Source organism: Aythya ferina (assembly GCF_964211825.1).
Source record: "Aythya ferina genome assembly, chromosome: 1".
Lineage (NCBI taxonomy): Eukaryota > Metazoa > Chordata > Aves > Anseriformes > Anatidae > Aythya > Aythya ferina.
Window position 1 is genome coordinate 124,581,699 of NC_140296.1, and position 15,564 is coordinate 124,597,262.

The 15,564-nt window shown below is 49.0% G+C and overlaps 2 protein-coding genes across 3 annotated transcripts; one reads left to right on the top strand and one right to left on the bottom strand.

Annotated features, from left to right (window-relative positions):
- Positions 1 to 1,180: 1,180 nt before the first annotated feature.
- On the bottom strand, positions 1,181 to 13,057 carry LPAR5 (lysophosphatidic acid receptor 5). Of its 2 annotated transcripts, none has more exons than XM_084501606.1 (3): positions 10,510 to 13,057; positions 9,673 to 9,936; positions 1,181 to 2,801 (listed from the first exon to the last, which is right to left on the bottom strand). In XM_084501606.1, the coding sequence occupies exon 3, from the start codon at positions 2,481 to 2,483 to the stop codon at positions 1,371 to 1,373; it is 1,113 nt and encodes a 370-aa protein (XP_084357732.1). In that variant the 5' UTR covers positions 2,484 to 2,801; positions 9,673 to 9,936; positions 10,510 to 13,057; the 3' UTR covers positions 1,181 to 1,370. The 2 variants fall into 2 exon arrangements, with proteins under 2 accessions (XP_084357732.1, XP_084357733.1); XM_084501607.1 differs by having other exon boundaries at positions 9,673 to 9,948.
- On the top strand, positions 12,983 to 15,497 carry LOC311425696 (protein Wnt-4-like). Its single transcript, XM_084501629.1, has 4 exons — positions 12,983 to 13,213; positions 13,937 to 14,068; positions 14,231 to 14,373; positions 14,733 to 15,497. Exons 1-4 carry the CDS (start codon positions 13,090 to 13,092, stop codon positions 15,198 to 15,200), a joined length of 867 nt encoding a protein of 288 aa, XP_084357755.1. The 5' UTR covers positions 12,983 to 13,089; the 3' UTR covers positions 15,201 to 15,497.
- Positions 15,498 to 15,564: the final 67 nt, after the last annotated feature.

Below are 15,564 nucleotides of genomic sequence, written 5' to 3' on the forward strand. Positions count from 1 at the left end.
CATCGCAATACCTTTTTCCCCCCAGTACTCACAAGGTAGGGATTTGAAATGTGATTCATTGCTAATGCAGAAGGTAGTCTAAGAACATGGACTTTACCCCAAACAACATTTCTCATCAACTTCCCTTACCATTCCTTCAACTCTTTCAAAAAACAAAACCAACCAAACAAAAACCAACCAACTTCACATATACTGCAATGGACCCACTTTGGGGTGACCTGGGTCCTGCTGGGATCCAAAGAGAGGCTCAGTTGCAGTGCAAATGGGAAGGCAACCCTCGGTCACTAGCAGGAGTGAATAGCAGGTTGGTTGTTTTTTTTTGGCATTACTGGTGCACAGCTGCATCTCTCGCTTCTGGGCAGATTTATAGGGCTTTAGCATACAGTGCAGTCTGGAAAGCTTGTACAAACAGTGCAAGCAAATGTATTTCACTGTGGCCTCATTCCGTGACATCATTTCGCTTTGACAGTGAAAATCACCCAGAGCTGAAATCAATCAGCCTGAGGCCAAGTGACAAGAAAGTGCAAAGCACTAACGTCAGTGAGATCTTCAGAAATGACCACGGTATTGGTATTCCCTCTCTCTCTCTCTCTCTTTTTTTTTTTTTTTTCCTGGGGCCATTATGAATGCTGAGTGTATTCTCAAGTGTGCTAGTGTTTCCCAAGCTGTTTCACTTAATGTAATTGTATAGCCATTGTGCTGCATGTGTGTGTGTGCAGCTGCACAAGCACATTTAATGTACCTCCTAAACGTAGTTTTGCTAAGGTCTATGACTTGCTCTACAATTAGTAACCTATTTTCTGTGAGAGTACTAAATATTCAGCTATTCTCTTTGACTCTAACAAGAGTTGCTAAATGCTTCAACTCTTTTGGAAAATTAAGACATTTATTTAGGTGCCCCACGCTGGACTTAGGACTGTATCTGAGGCATCTAAAAAACAAGAAAACAAAACAAAACAAAAACTTTCCCTCAATATTTACTATTAAATTCACCCTGTCAGCAATGAGTACTGTATCTGTGTTCTGATTATTCTCAAAATTGCTTATTGTTACAGTGCATCAAGGAGGTGCTCAGGCAGGATCAGCTTATCACAGGAACCAGACCTAGACACAGCAGACTTTTTTCAAGTACTCGTTCCCCACTATGCTTCCTGTACCAACAGAGTCAGGTGGGACCATGTCACCAATGTATCTGTTTATTCAAAAACATCCTTTCATCCTTCAGCTTTGAACCGTCACATTCACCCACATACAGCCTGCTGTGCTCCCTCAAACAGTTTGCTAAGTTACCTTGGGCTGCTTTCCACCGTCTTGCTTTAATTATTGAATGGGCCACTCTGCAACTCAGTAATGCTATGACCTTCCTGTGGTTATATTTCTGAGTCCTCAATAGGGTCATTCAAAAATACTGCAGTAGGAAGAGTTGGCAAAGGTTCATTGGGACAGATAACATTTTTAGATGGGAACTGTTTTGTTTTTGTGGCAGCATGGTTTTGGGCTGACTTTTGCTCCACAACCTGACTCTTAAGCATCCCTGTATCTGAGTCCCAGGTTTGTCCCTGTCGCAGTTTCTTAAAGGTGTTACGGAAACCTTCAGTGCTAAAGTAGTAGATCAGGGGGTCCAGAGTGCAGTTCATACTGGCCAACAACATCGTCCTAATTAACACGTCGCGCACAGAGGACTGTGTTTCTGGTCGTACATTAATCACCTTGGCCTTTAGCAACCCGTATACTGCCAAGGTAGTGTTGTAGGGCACAAAGCAGATGATGAAGATGACCAGATTGACCACGAGGAGACGGACTGTCTTCTGCTGTCGCAGGGTCCTTGTCTGGCTGGCCTGGCAGAGCTCCCGAAAAATCTGAATTGAGCAGTATGTCACAGAGCTCAGAGGCAGGAGAAAACCCAGGATTTCAGCCAGTACAACTAGGGGGAAGAGGTTGTTCTGCCACATGTTGTCACTAAAGCTTTCAAAACACAGATATGTGGTCTGGTTCTCCAACACACAGTGGTTTTGCTTGTGGTATATGGCTGTGGGGATGGAGCCCATGAGAATCACTACCCAGACAACAAGGCACAGGAGCCTGGCCACCTTGGGGCGCCGCAGATGCCGCCAGCGAAGTGGATGTACAATGGCGACATAGCGATCCAGGTTGATGCACATGAGGAAGATGCAGCTACCATACATGTTGATCTGGAAGACAGAGCCAGAGACCTGGCAGAGGATCTCACCAAAGGGCCACTCGTGGTTGGTATAGTAGTAGAGTCGCAGTGGCAGAGGGAGCGTGAAGGTGAGGTCGCTCACAGCCAGGTTGAACATGTAGATCATCACTACAGACTTCAGGCGCAGGCAGCGAACAAGTATCCACAGAGCCACCACATTCAGTACCAAACCTGTAATGAATATCAGGACGTAGCCAGGCAGCAGGAGGTAGTGCTGGTATTTGTAATCCTTGCACATCTGAGATGAGTTGTTGGCTAACATGCCCAGGGATGAGTGGAGGATCTCAATGAGATGGCTGAGGCAGCTGGTGAGTTAAGAAGGTCCAAAGAAAAGCACCAAGCAAAGTCATTCCCCTTGAGGAAGCTCTGGGTAGGGCATTCCACTCATCTGCAACTGGGAGGTAGATGGGCACATCTCTCTCTCTTGACTGGCACTGCTTTGGATTGTTGGTCAATGGTCATCAGGCAGGGATGGTAATGTAGTCAGCTTCTACCTCTAGTTCACTTATTCTTTCCAGTGGTTACGGGGATGTTGATGTGATGAAAGGTCATTTCCAGTTATTCAATGTCAGCACAATTCCTGGGCAGAGCAGAAAACCAAGAAATAAGAGTTCAAGTTAGAAAGGGAAATCTCTTGAAAGGTCAAAATCCCACCACGGTGGCTTCTATTGCAAGACTTTGCAAAAAAATTGAAAGATGAAGAAAAATGTACAGTAGAAAAATGAGTGGTTAAACAGCAGAAGAAGCCAGAGAAGGTAACTGTTGTATAGGATATGCACTTCCCAGAAAATACACATTGTTTTGATTGCTGCTGTGAGCACATGCATGCAAGAAAGGGACAACATAAGAGCACACAGAGAAAGTAGTTAAGGCAGCTCAGGGTAGGCGGGGTGGGGGGGAAGGAAGAGAGAAATAGAGAAAGAGAGAAAGAAAAAGAGAGAGAAAGAGAGAAAGAGAGAAAAAGAGAGAGAGAGAGAAAGGAAGGAAGGAAGGAAGGAAGGAAGGAAGGAAGGAAGGAAGGAAGGAAGGAAGGAAGGAAGGAAGGAAGGAAGGAAGGAAGGAAGGAAGGAAGGAAGGAAGGAAGAAAAGAAATAGGGAAAGGTTGGTTGGTTGGTTGGAAGGAAGGAAGGAAGGAAGGAAGGAAGGAAGGAAGGAAGGAAGGAAGGAAGAGAGCAAGAATTTTGAAGCAAAAATGCTGGCTGTAAGGAAATTAGAAGAGAATAAAAAGTGCATGGTAGTTTTGTATCAGAGAAACAGGACTTTGTACACCATTGCAGATAAAAAGAATGATGCTATAATTAGACTTGACTCCACCCTAGCTCCCTTTTGTAGGTGAAACAACCCATAAAAGTCTGAGTCCCAGCTAAGGGCTGGACCACCATTGATAAACTTCAATGGATTGATGTGTAGGGCCAAGGAAATCTTCTAGAAACCTGACTTGTTTTTCTAGAGATTTGAGTGCAAATGAGACAGAATCACAGAATTTTCTAGGTTGGAAGAGACCTCAAGATCATCGAGTCCAACCTCTGACCTAACGCTAGCAGTCCCCACTAAACCATATCCCTAAGCTCTACATCTAAACGTCTTTTAAAGACTTCCAGGGATGGTGACTCCACCACTTCCCTGGGCAGCCTGTTCCAGTGCCTCACAACCCTTTCAGTGAAGAAGTTCTTCCTAACATCTAACCTAAAACTTCCCTGGCTCAACTTAAGCCCATTCCCCCTCGTCCTGTCACCAGGCACGTGGGAGAACAGGCCAACCCCCACCTCGCTACAGCCTCCCTTGAGGTACCTATAGAGAGCGATAAGGTCGCCCCTGAGCCTCCTCTTCTCCAGGCTGAACAAGCCCAGCTCCCTCAGCTGCTCCTCGTAGGACTTGTTCTCCAGGCCCCTCACCAGGAGTCATGTCCATGACTCCTACTTAGTGTGAGGCTGGTAACCACTCTAGGTTCTAGTGGTAGCACTGCCCTGACAAACATTGATCAACTAGACTAAGTCCAGTGGAAGGCCACCAAAAAGATCTGGGGGCTGGAACATTTGCCCAGTGAAGAGATGCTAAGGGAACTGGGCTAATTCAACTGAGAGAAGAGAAGGCTCCAGGTGACATAATAACAGACTCCCCATACCAGCAGGAGAAAAGAGAAAAATTTTGCCTAAGTTGGATATTACTGTAAGAGGAAGCTCCTCAGCAACTTGACAGGCATGTCAGACCTTGTGGTTGGTATTGTAGGGTGATGCACAGGTCCAGAGGGAGTATCTATTAAAAACAGAGGAAGTGCATGCTGGTTTCATAGGTGGGAACTGAGTCAACAGTCTCATTGTGGTAACTATATTAGACAATGAAAGTGGAACTCAACTATGAGAGAATGGGGATAAAGAGCAGAGAGTAATCAATTTGCCCATCCTTTTGTGTCATTGGGAAGGTCCACCGCCAAGCCAGTTTTCTTACAGAAACTTCTGCTGGTTTGTCAGGATACATTTGAATGGCTTTCCTCCTTTAAAAATGAATGACAACTTTGTGTGAAGATTTGCTTAAGTTTAAAACATAGAATGATCCAGCAAAACAAACTGGAGATGTTCAAGGAAAGGTTGGACCTGGTGCTTAAGGGCATGGTTTAGTGGGTGACATTGGTGGTAGGGTGATGGTTGGACCAGATGATCTTGAAGGTCTTTTCCAACCTTAATGATTCTATGATTCTAAGAATGTTGTTGGTTTCAAGTGAAATGATTAGATGCCTCAAAAAGAGAAACTACAGGGAGATATGCCAGCTTTTGATACAGCCAAAACCCTGCAATGACTCCAGATTGAACAGATTGGAGAGTACCTTCATCTTGACTGAGACAAATTGAGTGAGACTCAAGCTCTGTGAGAAAACATGACCTTCTCCAACGCGTGCCCAGACCATCCGGCTGTCAGATGAAGGTGACTTGTCTAGATAGACAGCCTATTTTTGTCAGTTGGTATTTAATAAACACCTCTAGAGAATACAGTCTGTAAGTATGGTCCATACTGTGTGAGAGCAGTGGTTTATCTACAACTAATACTCCAGCTCAGATCATGGCTGACGAAGGAATAATGTAAGAACAGTACAATTATGCAATGATACTCCTTCAAGTTCTCTTTCTGTTTCCAACAAACTGTGGCCCAGGGATTTCCTGAGCCAGAGGTGACATATTTATATTTAATAGTCCTCAGGGATCTTTTATTATTTTTTCCAATTGCTTTTTGAATCCATATAAAATTTACCATCGACAACATCCAGTGACAGCAGTGCCAAGGTTTTCCACAGATTAATTACATCACATGTGAAGAACTATCTCCTTATACCCACTTTAAATCACCACCAGCTAGATTCAGTTCCTAGTTTTAGTACTGGGAGAGACAGTGGAATAAAACATTCCTATTTACTTTCACCTTGATGATTTTACAGGCTTCTACCATACTTTCCCTCAGCGACTTTTTTTTTTTTGAGGCTAAAGGGTCTTAGCTTCTCAGTTGCTCCTCTGTTCTGAGGATCTGTTCTGTAACTTTGAATGTCCTTGTTGCCCATTCTCAGAACTTTTCCTCCTCTTCTACAGCCGTTGTAAGCCTTGTGGTGAGGGGCTCAAGCTGTACAGACGGAGTGTTGAAGATATGTATGCACTGAGCTGAGTAGGCATAGAACTCATTCACAAGGAGTAATGGTAGGTTCAGATTGTTTTTTTCTCATCACTTAGCTAGATGAAATTTCAGCTGTTATTTTAAGGCCAGTCACTCACTCTTTTTCTAATCTCTGCGGTTCTTCTCAGCCACTCTCATCTTTTCTAACTTGAATAATTTTATGTCTCCAACAGATTTGTTTTTTCATTATTCATCCTTCATGAATAAATCAAACAGCCCAAGCCCCAGCATGGGTGTCTTATAACTCCATTGCAAAAACTGACCATCCACCCCCATTCTCTGTCCTGTCTTGTACCAACTTTTTATCCAAATAGGAATCTTTTCTCTAAATTTCTTTAAGCACCATTCATGAGAGCCTTTTTGAAAGCCTTTTGGAAACCCACACAGGCCACTGTTCATGTGCTTGTCGACTCCTTCACAGTATTCCAGTAGGATGGTGAGGCACAGCATCTCTTTACAAAAGCCATGTTGACTCTTCCCGAGTAATTAGATGTGACTGCATGCCAATTGATTTTTTTCCCCTTCTTCTATCGCTTCTACTAATTGTGTTCAGCACAGATATCAGGCTCCCTGGTGTAAAATCTCCCAAAAGCCTTTCCTCAAATTGTGCCTGTTAGTGAGCACCACAGATAGTCACTTCTTTCATACTTAAGTTGTTTTAGGACCACTGGGATAAGAGCCAGAGATTTAATAAGTGCTTACTTAATCTTGCTGCTTTATAACCCTTCATAACAGCATTTTCATCAGAGGCAGTCCTTTGATGAATTTCCCCTTAAAGATTGTTTCTGCTGTGGAAATCTTCCAGACTTTCCTGACATGAACACCGGGGCAATAAATCTGTTTAATTTTCTACTCACCTTCACCTTTTCCTTTTTCTGAGTGGTCTTTCCTTATGTATTAGCCCTTAAGCCTCTGAGACACCAGATAGTAGAGTTCTGAACTGATAGCAAAGATCACTGGGAGTGAAAAATAAACTTTTTTTTTTTTTCTTTCAGGTGAATTGGTTTCTTTTTTGTGGGTGGATGGAAACACAGAAGCAAGAATCCTTGAGCTGAGTTTTACTAGAGGCTAATGATGGTGTTATTAAAAATAAGGTGATAGTCTCAAATCTGATGTAATAGATACTGTAATTGAGATGTCAAAGACCCAACTTAAGATGTGTTTGTACACGGTCTTTGGAAAGAGGAAGCTGTGGGGGCAGAGCACTTCTCTGCAGAGCTCTGAAGGTACAGTTTTGACTGCTCATCACTGATGAGGAAATCTCCTGATAAAGCAGGCTGGTAGCAGGGGGGCTGAAACTGGTTCAGTTATCCACGTCAGTTAATGTTCAAAGCCACTGGCAGCATTCATTGTGGCTATTTCCAAAAGAACCTCAAGCTCTACAAAAATGCTGCTGAGAGGTCTCAAGTCGTCAGCTGTGCCTACACAGGGAATGGTACCACAACTTGAACTAGCACTAGAAGAAGAGCAACCAAATAGATATTTTGACTCCAATGTTCTTCTACAGAAATAATATTCCTTGTGATGAGATGCTGTCTTGAAATCCTGAAGGAGCTTCCTATTTGGCAACTGACTTTAAGTGGCCCATGAGGAGGAGTAAGCATCTTTTCACCTTTTAGTGTAGATCAGTACGAACCTTGAAGGACCTTTTCCCCAGTGGAGACAGAAAAGAGTAATTCAAACTGCCGATGCCATCAAAGCAGATACCTCTTCCTGTCATGGCTTCAGGCAGAAATTGAATTTGTTGGTGGTGTTCTTGCTCCGGGAAGGGGACAGGAGGAACAACATGGACACGTGCATGTACACACACACTAAGCAAATTCTGCAAGGGAGAAGGAGATGAAGAAACTAAAACGAAGGGAAGGCAGTGTCAAGGGAGGAAGAGGTGGTGGTAGAAGTGTGAAACGGAGGCAATGTTGACTGCTGATGATGTATGAGGGGAGAGAAGAACACCATGCTGGTAAACAACCTGAAAACCAGTTAAAGAGAACATGTCACGCTCCCCTCCCACATACACCCTCTTGTGACCACCCTGCATGGACTACAGCCAGCCACGTTGCCTCGTCCAAGTGCTTAGGAAGCTGCCCAAGGGCCATGGCTGGTCTGGGGTGCTCCTGATGGCCTCATGGCACCAGCAGGGGACAAGCCACAGGTCAGGCCCAAGGTGAGCACATCAGAGGTAGAAAAACAGCTGCTAGGCAAGCAGATCCCACAGGACATGCCAAACCTGTGGGACTTTACATTTCGGAGGGTGGGAAACCATAGCTGTACTTCCTTACAGGGGCTGAAACAGGAAGGCCTTGGGATGAGATGAGATGATGAGATGAGTTGAGATCTCTCTGCCTAGTCTTAGGCGTCTTCTCACAATACCTTACCTGAGCCACTGCTGCCTAGCACCACAAAAATTATGAATGACCACAGCATAGTGGGACAGGTTTTTCATAGAATGGTCATCTAGTCTAATCCCCCTGACATGGGCTGGGACACCTTCCACTACACCAGGTTGCTCAAAGCCTCATCCAACCTGGTCTTGAACACTTCCAGGGATGGGACTTCCACAATCTCTCTGAACAACCTGTTCCAGTGTATTGCCACCCTCATCATGAAAAGTTACATCTTTATATCCAATCTAAATTCACCCTCTTTCAATTTAAAACTGTTGCTCCTTGTCCTATCACTACAAGCCCTGGTAAAAAGTCTTTGTCTTTCTTATAACCCCCCTTTATGTTTTGAAAGGCTGCAATAAAGTCTCCTTTGAGCCTTGTCTTCTCCAGTCTGAACAACCCTGACTGTCTCAGCCTCTCTTCATAGGAGAGGTGCTCCAGCCCTCTGATCACCTTTTGTGGCCCTCCTCTGGACTCGGTCTAACAGATCCATCTATTTCTTATGTTGCAGGCCCCAGAGCAGGATACAGTCCTCCATACTTATGAGAGCAGAGTAGAGTTATGCATGGGGCAGGGAAATGAGGCGAAAAAAAAAAAAAAAAAAAAAAAGAGAGCTAAAAAAGTCTTGCCAAGCATGCCACAGAGCAAGTGTTTCTGAGAATGACTTGTTATTTAAACTCTACTGCACTCTGGGGTTGCCTGTAGATGCAGGAAGAAAGCACAGCATCAGGTAGCAAATGAGCAGAGCAGTGCCAAAGAGAGCACAAACTGCACAAGCTGGCTTAGTACATCTGACACCAAGAGGAAATAACAAGGAGTGTGCCAGACCTCAATATAAAAAAACAACAAAACAGCCAGTTTTGTTTTAGAAATTGAAGGTACTTTTTTTTTTTTTTTTTTTTTTTTTTTAAATGTGGATAATTTTTACTCAACGTAGGTGATATTTAAACCCCACTTTTCACCTTTATTTCTAAACATGAAATTAGATTATTGTGGTAATTAGAACCATGAAAGCTAAGGCTTGGGACTCGGGATGTCTTGTTTTTAATGAGGTGCATGGCACCAGGGCTCAAACCTCAGTATATAACTCAAAAGGACTGATCACACTGGTACTGCCTGCTCCCTAGAGGTTTCACCCACCCTCACCTTGTAAGGACCCCATGGAAGAGGACTTCCACTGCGGGCACCATGTCAAGCAAGCTCTGCAAGCTGCTGACGCTCTTAGTATCAGAGGACTCCAAAGAAAGCCCGTGTTTGAATGCACACTGAGATTTGCCACGCAATTCTCAATTCAGTGGATGACCAAAGAGGCGTTAGGGGGTTCCCTGTGCCCTATGATCAGTTTTGGTAGCACCTGCCCAACACTCCCACACCATCCTGCCAGTGAACTGCTTCTGTCTCACTTACCTCTCTGCTGGTGAAGAGCTGAGGGTGCATGAGAGCTTGCTGTCTGCTCACTGCAGAGATTTCAGTTCATTCACCAGGGCTGCCAGTGGCTTGAAATACAAGAGAACCAAGCAGGCTCTCTGTCTACTTGCTTATCCAAATCACGTCCGTCCCCACTGCCGTGGCTGGTTCTATATCTGTCAAGCTGCAGTTCATGTTCCCTCCTTCCTCACTTCCTGATGCACTGGCCACAGAGCATGAACTTTGCTATTTGAGGCTGATAAGCTAAAAGACATTCTATGAGAGCGATTGCAATTGTGAAAGACGCAATACTCAGGTGCACTAGAAACAGAGGAGGCATGCCCTCAGTCACCGTGCCAAATATTTCTTCATCTTTGCCCCCACGATAACGCAGCCACCCCCACGGCTGAATTCTCCACGGGGAAAATTACCCCCCCCCCTTCCCCACAACATTGCCAGACAGAAGTTAGAAGTGAAATATGGGAAGTGAGAGCTAGTGCGTGCACACAAAGGCTTTAATCACCAGATAGCACAGTGGCTGGGCGTCCTGATGGCCCCATGGGGGGCACTTTGGGGCAGATGCCCTGCCCAGGGGCACAGCTTCACACGGCTGGCAAGCATCAGGGACCCCAAATAACCGAGCTCTTGAAGGGCTGTCAGTGCCTGCAGTAGGCAAAGGCACGTTTGCCACGAGTGTCATCCCTGTTGGTAGAGGCATGGTGCCACGAGACCCAGCATTGCCAGGCAGGGCTGGGAGGGGGTCTGCTCTTCCTCAGAGCCCATCTGGCACTCTGCTGCTTCCTGAGGTCCTGTCTCTGCTTGGTGGTCCCAGCATACCTGGAAGAAGGCGGGGACCATGGGAACGCTCCTATCCTGACTGTCGTCCTTCCCCGGGAGAGCTGCTGCCTTCTGCCCCAGATGAAGCTCACGGGCTCCCAGCACCTCCGCCTGCTGGCTGTCACGGCTGATGTTTGACTTTCTCACTCCCTGTGCCCCTTGTTCTGCCTCATTCAGGGAGTGACACGATGAGGGATATATCTTCCTGCTGCTCGTAAATCCTCGGAGGGTACAATAGCACCCGAACTGCTGATTTCACTCTGCTTTGCTTCACTGTCTCTCTCTTTTAACAAGTCCCCCTTTCTCACTTCCTAGTTGCTGGGATCTTTGTTCTCACAGCTCTTTGTGATTTTTTTTTTCTTTCTTTTTTTTTTTTTTTTTTTTCTCCCCAATTCCTGCCAAGTCTCTTGTACCACGAAAGACTTGCAAATATATTGAGGAGCGGGGGCTTCACCCTTTGCAAAAAGAATCCCTAAAACCTTCTGTGGGGCCTCTCCCCTCTCCTGAGCCTCTCGCTGCCTTCCCCCCACCTCCCTGCCACAGCCTGGCAGCCCTGCCTGCACCTCGTGTGTCAGAAGAGCTGCCCTGTGTGTCCGTGCCACCCCACTGCATCCCTCACACCTCGCTCCCCAGGTTCACTCACCTCGCTGGGTCTCAGAAGCCCACAAACGATGCCCTCCCAGGTGGGCTCGTGCCCAAGCCCCTCAGCTGCTGCCCCTCGGAGGTTCAGCTTGCAGGGCCGAGCAGCGCAGCCCCCAGCGCTCCTCGCTGCTGCCTGAGCCTCCAGCAGGTAAGACCAGATTGCTGGGGTGTGTGTCGGAGGCTACACCCTGGTGCTGCTGCAGATCCCAACATGCCCACCGCCGCCGAGCACCGGCTCCAGAAAGCAGGAGCAAGGACCAAAGCGGAGCTGGGAGCTGGGAAGATGAGCAGAGAAACAGAAAGCCTGCCGCAGCAGAGAAATTGCTGGGGTTTGGGAGGATGCCTGATAAACCCCAATGCTTTTCAGAACTCGTTGTGCAGGCAGATGCAGACAAGCACAGCAAAGGTGTTAACCTGCATGTAGAGGAGATGGATGAACCGTAACAAGGCCAGAGCCACAGCGTTTTGCTCTTTGAACGGTTCAGAGAAGGAAAGCAGAAACCTCAGGGCTGGGTGAGGATTATCACCTTGCAGAGACAGCAGACGGTACTTCCCCGGCCCAGAGAGGGAAGAGCAGCCTTTGCTCTCGGGGTGGTTCATACAGCTTACATCTCCCTCCGAGAAGAGGAGCAGCCACCATGTTACACCCTCCTGGGAGAAGGGCAGAGACAGTCCCTCCTGCCGTGGGGGACGGCAGGGCTGAAAGGGGTCCTGACACGGGGGATACGGGGTATACAAGGGAAACCTGCCAGGGAAAGAGTTAAGAGAGCTGGGAAGCTGCCGGGCTCTGTCTGTTTGCTGTAGCTATGTGGGCTGCAGGGTAGGGAAGAAGAATGTCCAGCCTGGAGGAGGCAGATTTGGGAGCCTCACCAAGGACAGTGGCTGGGGAAAAGGCAAGCAGCAGGTCTTCCCCTCTCTACCCCCATGGACTGCCACGGCAGGGAAAGCCTCTGGTTCCCCAGGGCTTGATGACAATGCGGTGACGAGCTCATGTGTCTAGCAACAGCTGCCTGCACCCGTAGAGTTTCTAGACCCTCTGGGTTGAACATCTGCGAGGCTTTTCTTGCATGGAAAGATCTGTGTGCTGCCAACGGGATCTCGGGCTGCTTCCTGCTGATGAAGTGAGTTGCCTACGAAGGAAGACGACCAGATCACCCGCTTACAGGACATCAAAGACCAGGGCTCAGGCACTGATGCCATCCCCAGCCCCGTGAGCTACCTGTGATGGGCACCCACCTCAGAGCCCTGATTCAAAGCTCTTCCATAGCACTGGCAGAGCTGTAGGGGACAACACTGCATGAACGTGCTCCATCCAGCTGGTTCTGTGGGCCACCAGGTCTCTCAGGTCACTGGCAGGGATTTGGGTGGCTGCTGCTTTGTGGCTGAAGGTGGAGTTTGGCCAAGGAAAGGATGGAGATGGCGTGGCTGTGCATGGTGCTGATCCTGATGCAGCACGTCCTTGCCGTGACCTGGCTGTAAGTATACTTTGCACTTATACTATATAGGTTGACAAGTCGCCTGGGGAGGTGCTGTTTGTGAAGAAAACATGCGGATCTGTGAGAAAGGGGTGGGAGAAGGAACTTTGGCAACACAAATGAAGCATTTGAGAAGGAGCATCTTGGTGAGCATGAAGGGAGAGGGGCAGTGACATGGAAGAGATGCAAGCAGGGGAGCAAAAATGTCCAATTTGCCACAGAGAAGAGGGTGCACATCCCCTTCCCTGTCCATTTTTCCTCTAAAATAGAGCTACAGAGGGGTAATCCTCTGCAGGCACGACCCTGTCTCCAGCCCACCTGTGACTGAGACTCTCTTCTGCCTTACAGGCACCTGGCCAAGCAGACGTCCCTGCGGGGGGCCCTCAGGGACCCCGGTGTCTGCGCAGGTCTGACGGGGCTGGTGGAAGAGCAGGTACGGGTTTGCCGTCGGCAGGTGGAAGCCATGGAGGCGGTGAAGCGAGGAGCGGAGCTGGCTGTGGAGGAGTGCCAGTACCAGTTTCACTCTCGCCGGTGGAACTGCTCCACCCTGCAGGGGCTGCAAGTCTTCGGCAAAGTCGCCATCCAAGGTCAGCAGGGGCAGAAGGCTGAGCCAGAAGGGTTGGCATGGGGTCCCTTCAGTATGCAGGGTGGCTTGGTGTGGCTTCCTTCACATGCTAACATAGCTGCTAACACAGCAATTTTGGAATGGCATGCATGTGCTACTGCAAATATTAATATTCTACCTAAATTTTGCCATTTGGCCAGGCCTGGCTTTTAGGTCCCATCTGGACCGTGCTGGGTATCAGCTCTGCAGGCTGGCAGATCTTGCCCCTAACCCCTGCCATCATCCCCCATGAATATCAGATCAAATCGAGCCTTTTGCTTCAAGGTCACAGTCCCTTTTTGTTTCAGGCCAGGAAAAAGGCTCTGCCTATGTCTCCAAAACCAGTCTGCACAGGTTTTGCACATGATTCACATAAAGGGAGCAATAAACAGGGTTTCTGTGGCTTCCCACCCCCAGGCTCCCCTTTTAGCTGCCTCTGGGCAGCAGGGCTGCTGACTTCTCTTCATCAATGGGACACAAGGCCGAGGAGCTGGGGGTGCTGCAGGCTGGCTTCAGGTCTTAGGAACCACAGTGCTGGGTGAACATCCTGATTGTGATTTCTCCTAAGCAGTCTTCAGCTGAATGTATTGATCCTGCCTGCACTTACAGCCTCCCTCCCCTGCTGCATCCCACCAATTCCTTCCCCCTCTCCACAAGGGAGAGCACCGAACTCAGCAGAGCTCTGCCTTTTCTCACCCCGCTGCAGGCACGCGGGAATCCGCCTTCATCCATGCCATCTCCTCCGCGGGTGTTGCCTTTGCCGTGACTCGCGCCTGCAGCCGTGGGGAGCTGGAGAAGTGTGGCTGCGACCGCAAAATCCGAGGAGTCAGCCCTGAAGGTAATGGAGGAGGCCAGGAGCAGAGTTGAGGTGGCAGAGGATAAGATCCATTGGGGAGGCCCTCACCAGGGGAAGTGAGACCTCATTTTGCTTCACAGCCCCCTTCTGGAGCTCCTCCCAGAGCCTCTCACTTTTCATCTCACGGCTGCTTTCCCTCTGCAGGTTTCCAGTGGTCAGGCTGCTCTGATAACCTGTCATATGGGATTGCCTTTTCTCAAGCCTTTGTAGACAATCCCGAGAGGAGCCGCGGCATCTCTTCCAGCCGAGCTCTCATGAACCTGCACAATAACGAGGCGGGGAGGAAGGTAAGGGCAGGAACAAGAGCTGGGACTCAAGCCCAGTTTCTGGGGCTTTCTCCTTGGCTGGGCAGAGCTTGCTCTAGCCCCTTATCCAGAGTAGCAGTTTGGGGCAGCCCCAAGCTCACAGAGCAGGTCTGTGTCCTGCTGCCTTGCTTTGCCTTGCCTTGCCTCCCCCTTTCTCCCCTTCCCTTACAATCCCTCTGGTTGATGCTGCCCTCCAGCTGAACACCCCTTCCCGAAGCCCCCTGCCAGGCCCCATATGGGAAGGCTGGGAGGGAATGGAGGCTGCCTGGGGCTCACAGGCACGGGGCAAGTGCCCCACATCGTGTCCCAAATCTGGCTGGCAGACACCTTCTGCTCCCCAGGCACTCCTGGCCCACATGAAGGTGGAATGCAAGTGCCACGGCGTGTCAGGCTCCTGCGAGGTGCGTACCTGCTGGAGGGTCATGCCCCCCTTCCGCAAGGTGGGCAACGTCCTGAAGGAGAAGTTCGAGGGGGCGACTGAGGTTCACCCACAGCGGGTGGGTTCCCGCAAGCTGCTGGTGCCCAAGAGCTCTCGCTTCAAGCCCTACACAGCTCACGACCTGGTCTACCTCTTGGCCAGCCCAGACTTCTGTGACCGGGACCCCCGGCGCGGGGTCTTTGGTACCTCTGGCCGCCAGTGCAACCGGACATCCCCGGCCATGGATGGCTGCGAGCTCCTGTGCTGTGGCAGGGGCTTCCACACCACGCAGGCCGAGGTGGTGGAGCGCTGCAGCTGCAAGTTTCGCTGGTGCTGCTCCGTCAACTGCAAGCAGTGCCGGCACCGGGTGGAGGTGCACAGCTGCCGCTGAGGGGGGACGGGGGGTGGCCGGGGACCGAGCAGAAGACAGCCCAGGGAGAGGGCCACGGGGTGGGGGGAGGCAGGGTGGGTGTGGGGGAAACCTGTCTGGGTCTCTCTCCCCAGTCTCATCAGGAGTTTTGCAGTTTAAACTTGTTTCCCAGATGGAGGGTTGGAGGACATAGGCCCCAGAAACCCTTAAACGTTAGAAATAAAGCAGCTGAAATAGAAAGCTGAGTGTCTACGTTAACTCCTTCCTCACGTGCTGTGTTTAGACCTGGAGGAAACCTTGCCCTCAGAGCCTTATCACAAGGGCCACGTGGGCAGTGGTGAGCAAGCAACACCAGCAAGCCATGCAGAGGGAAGTGGGGAGCCTG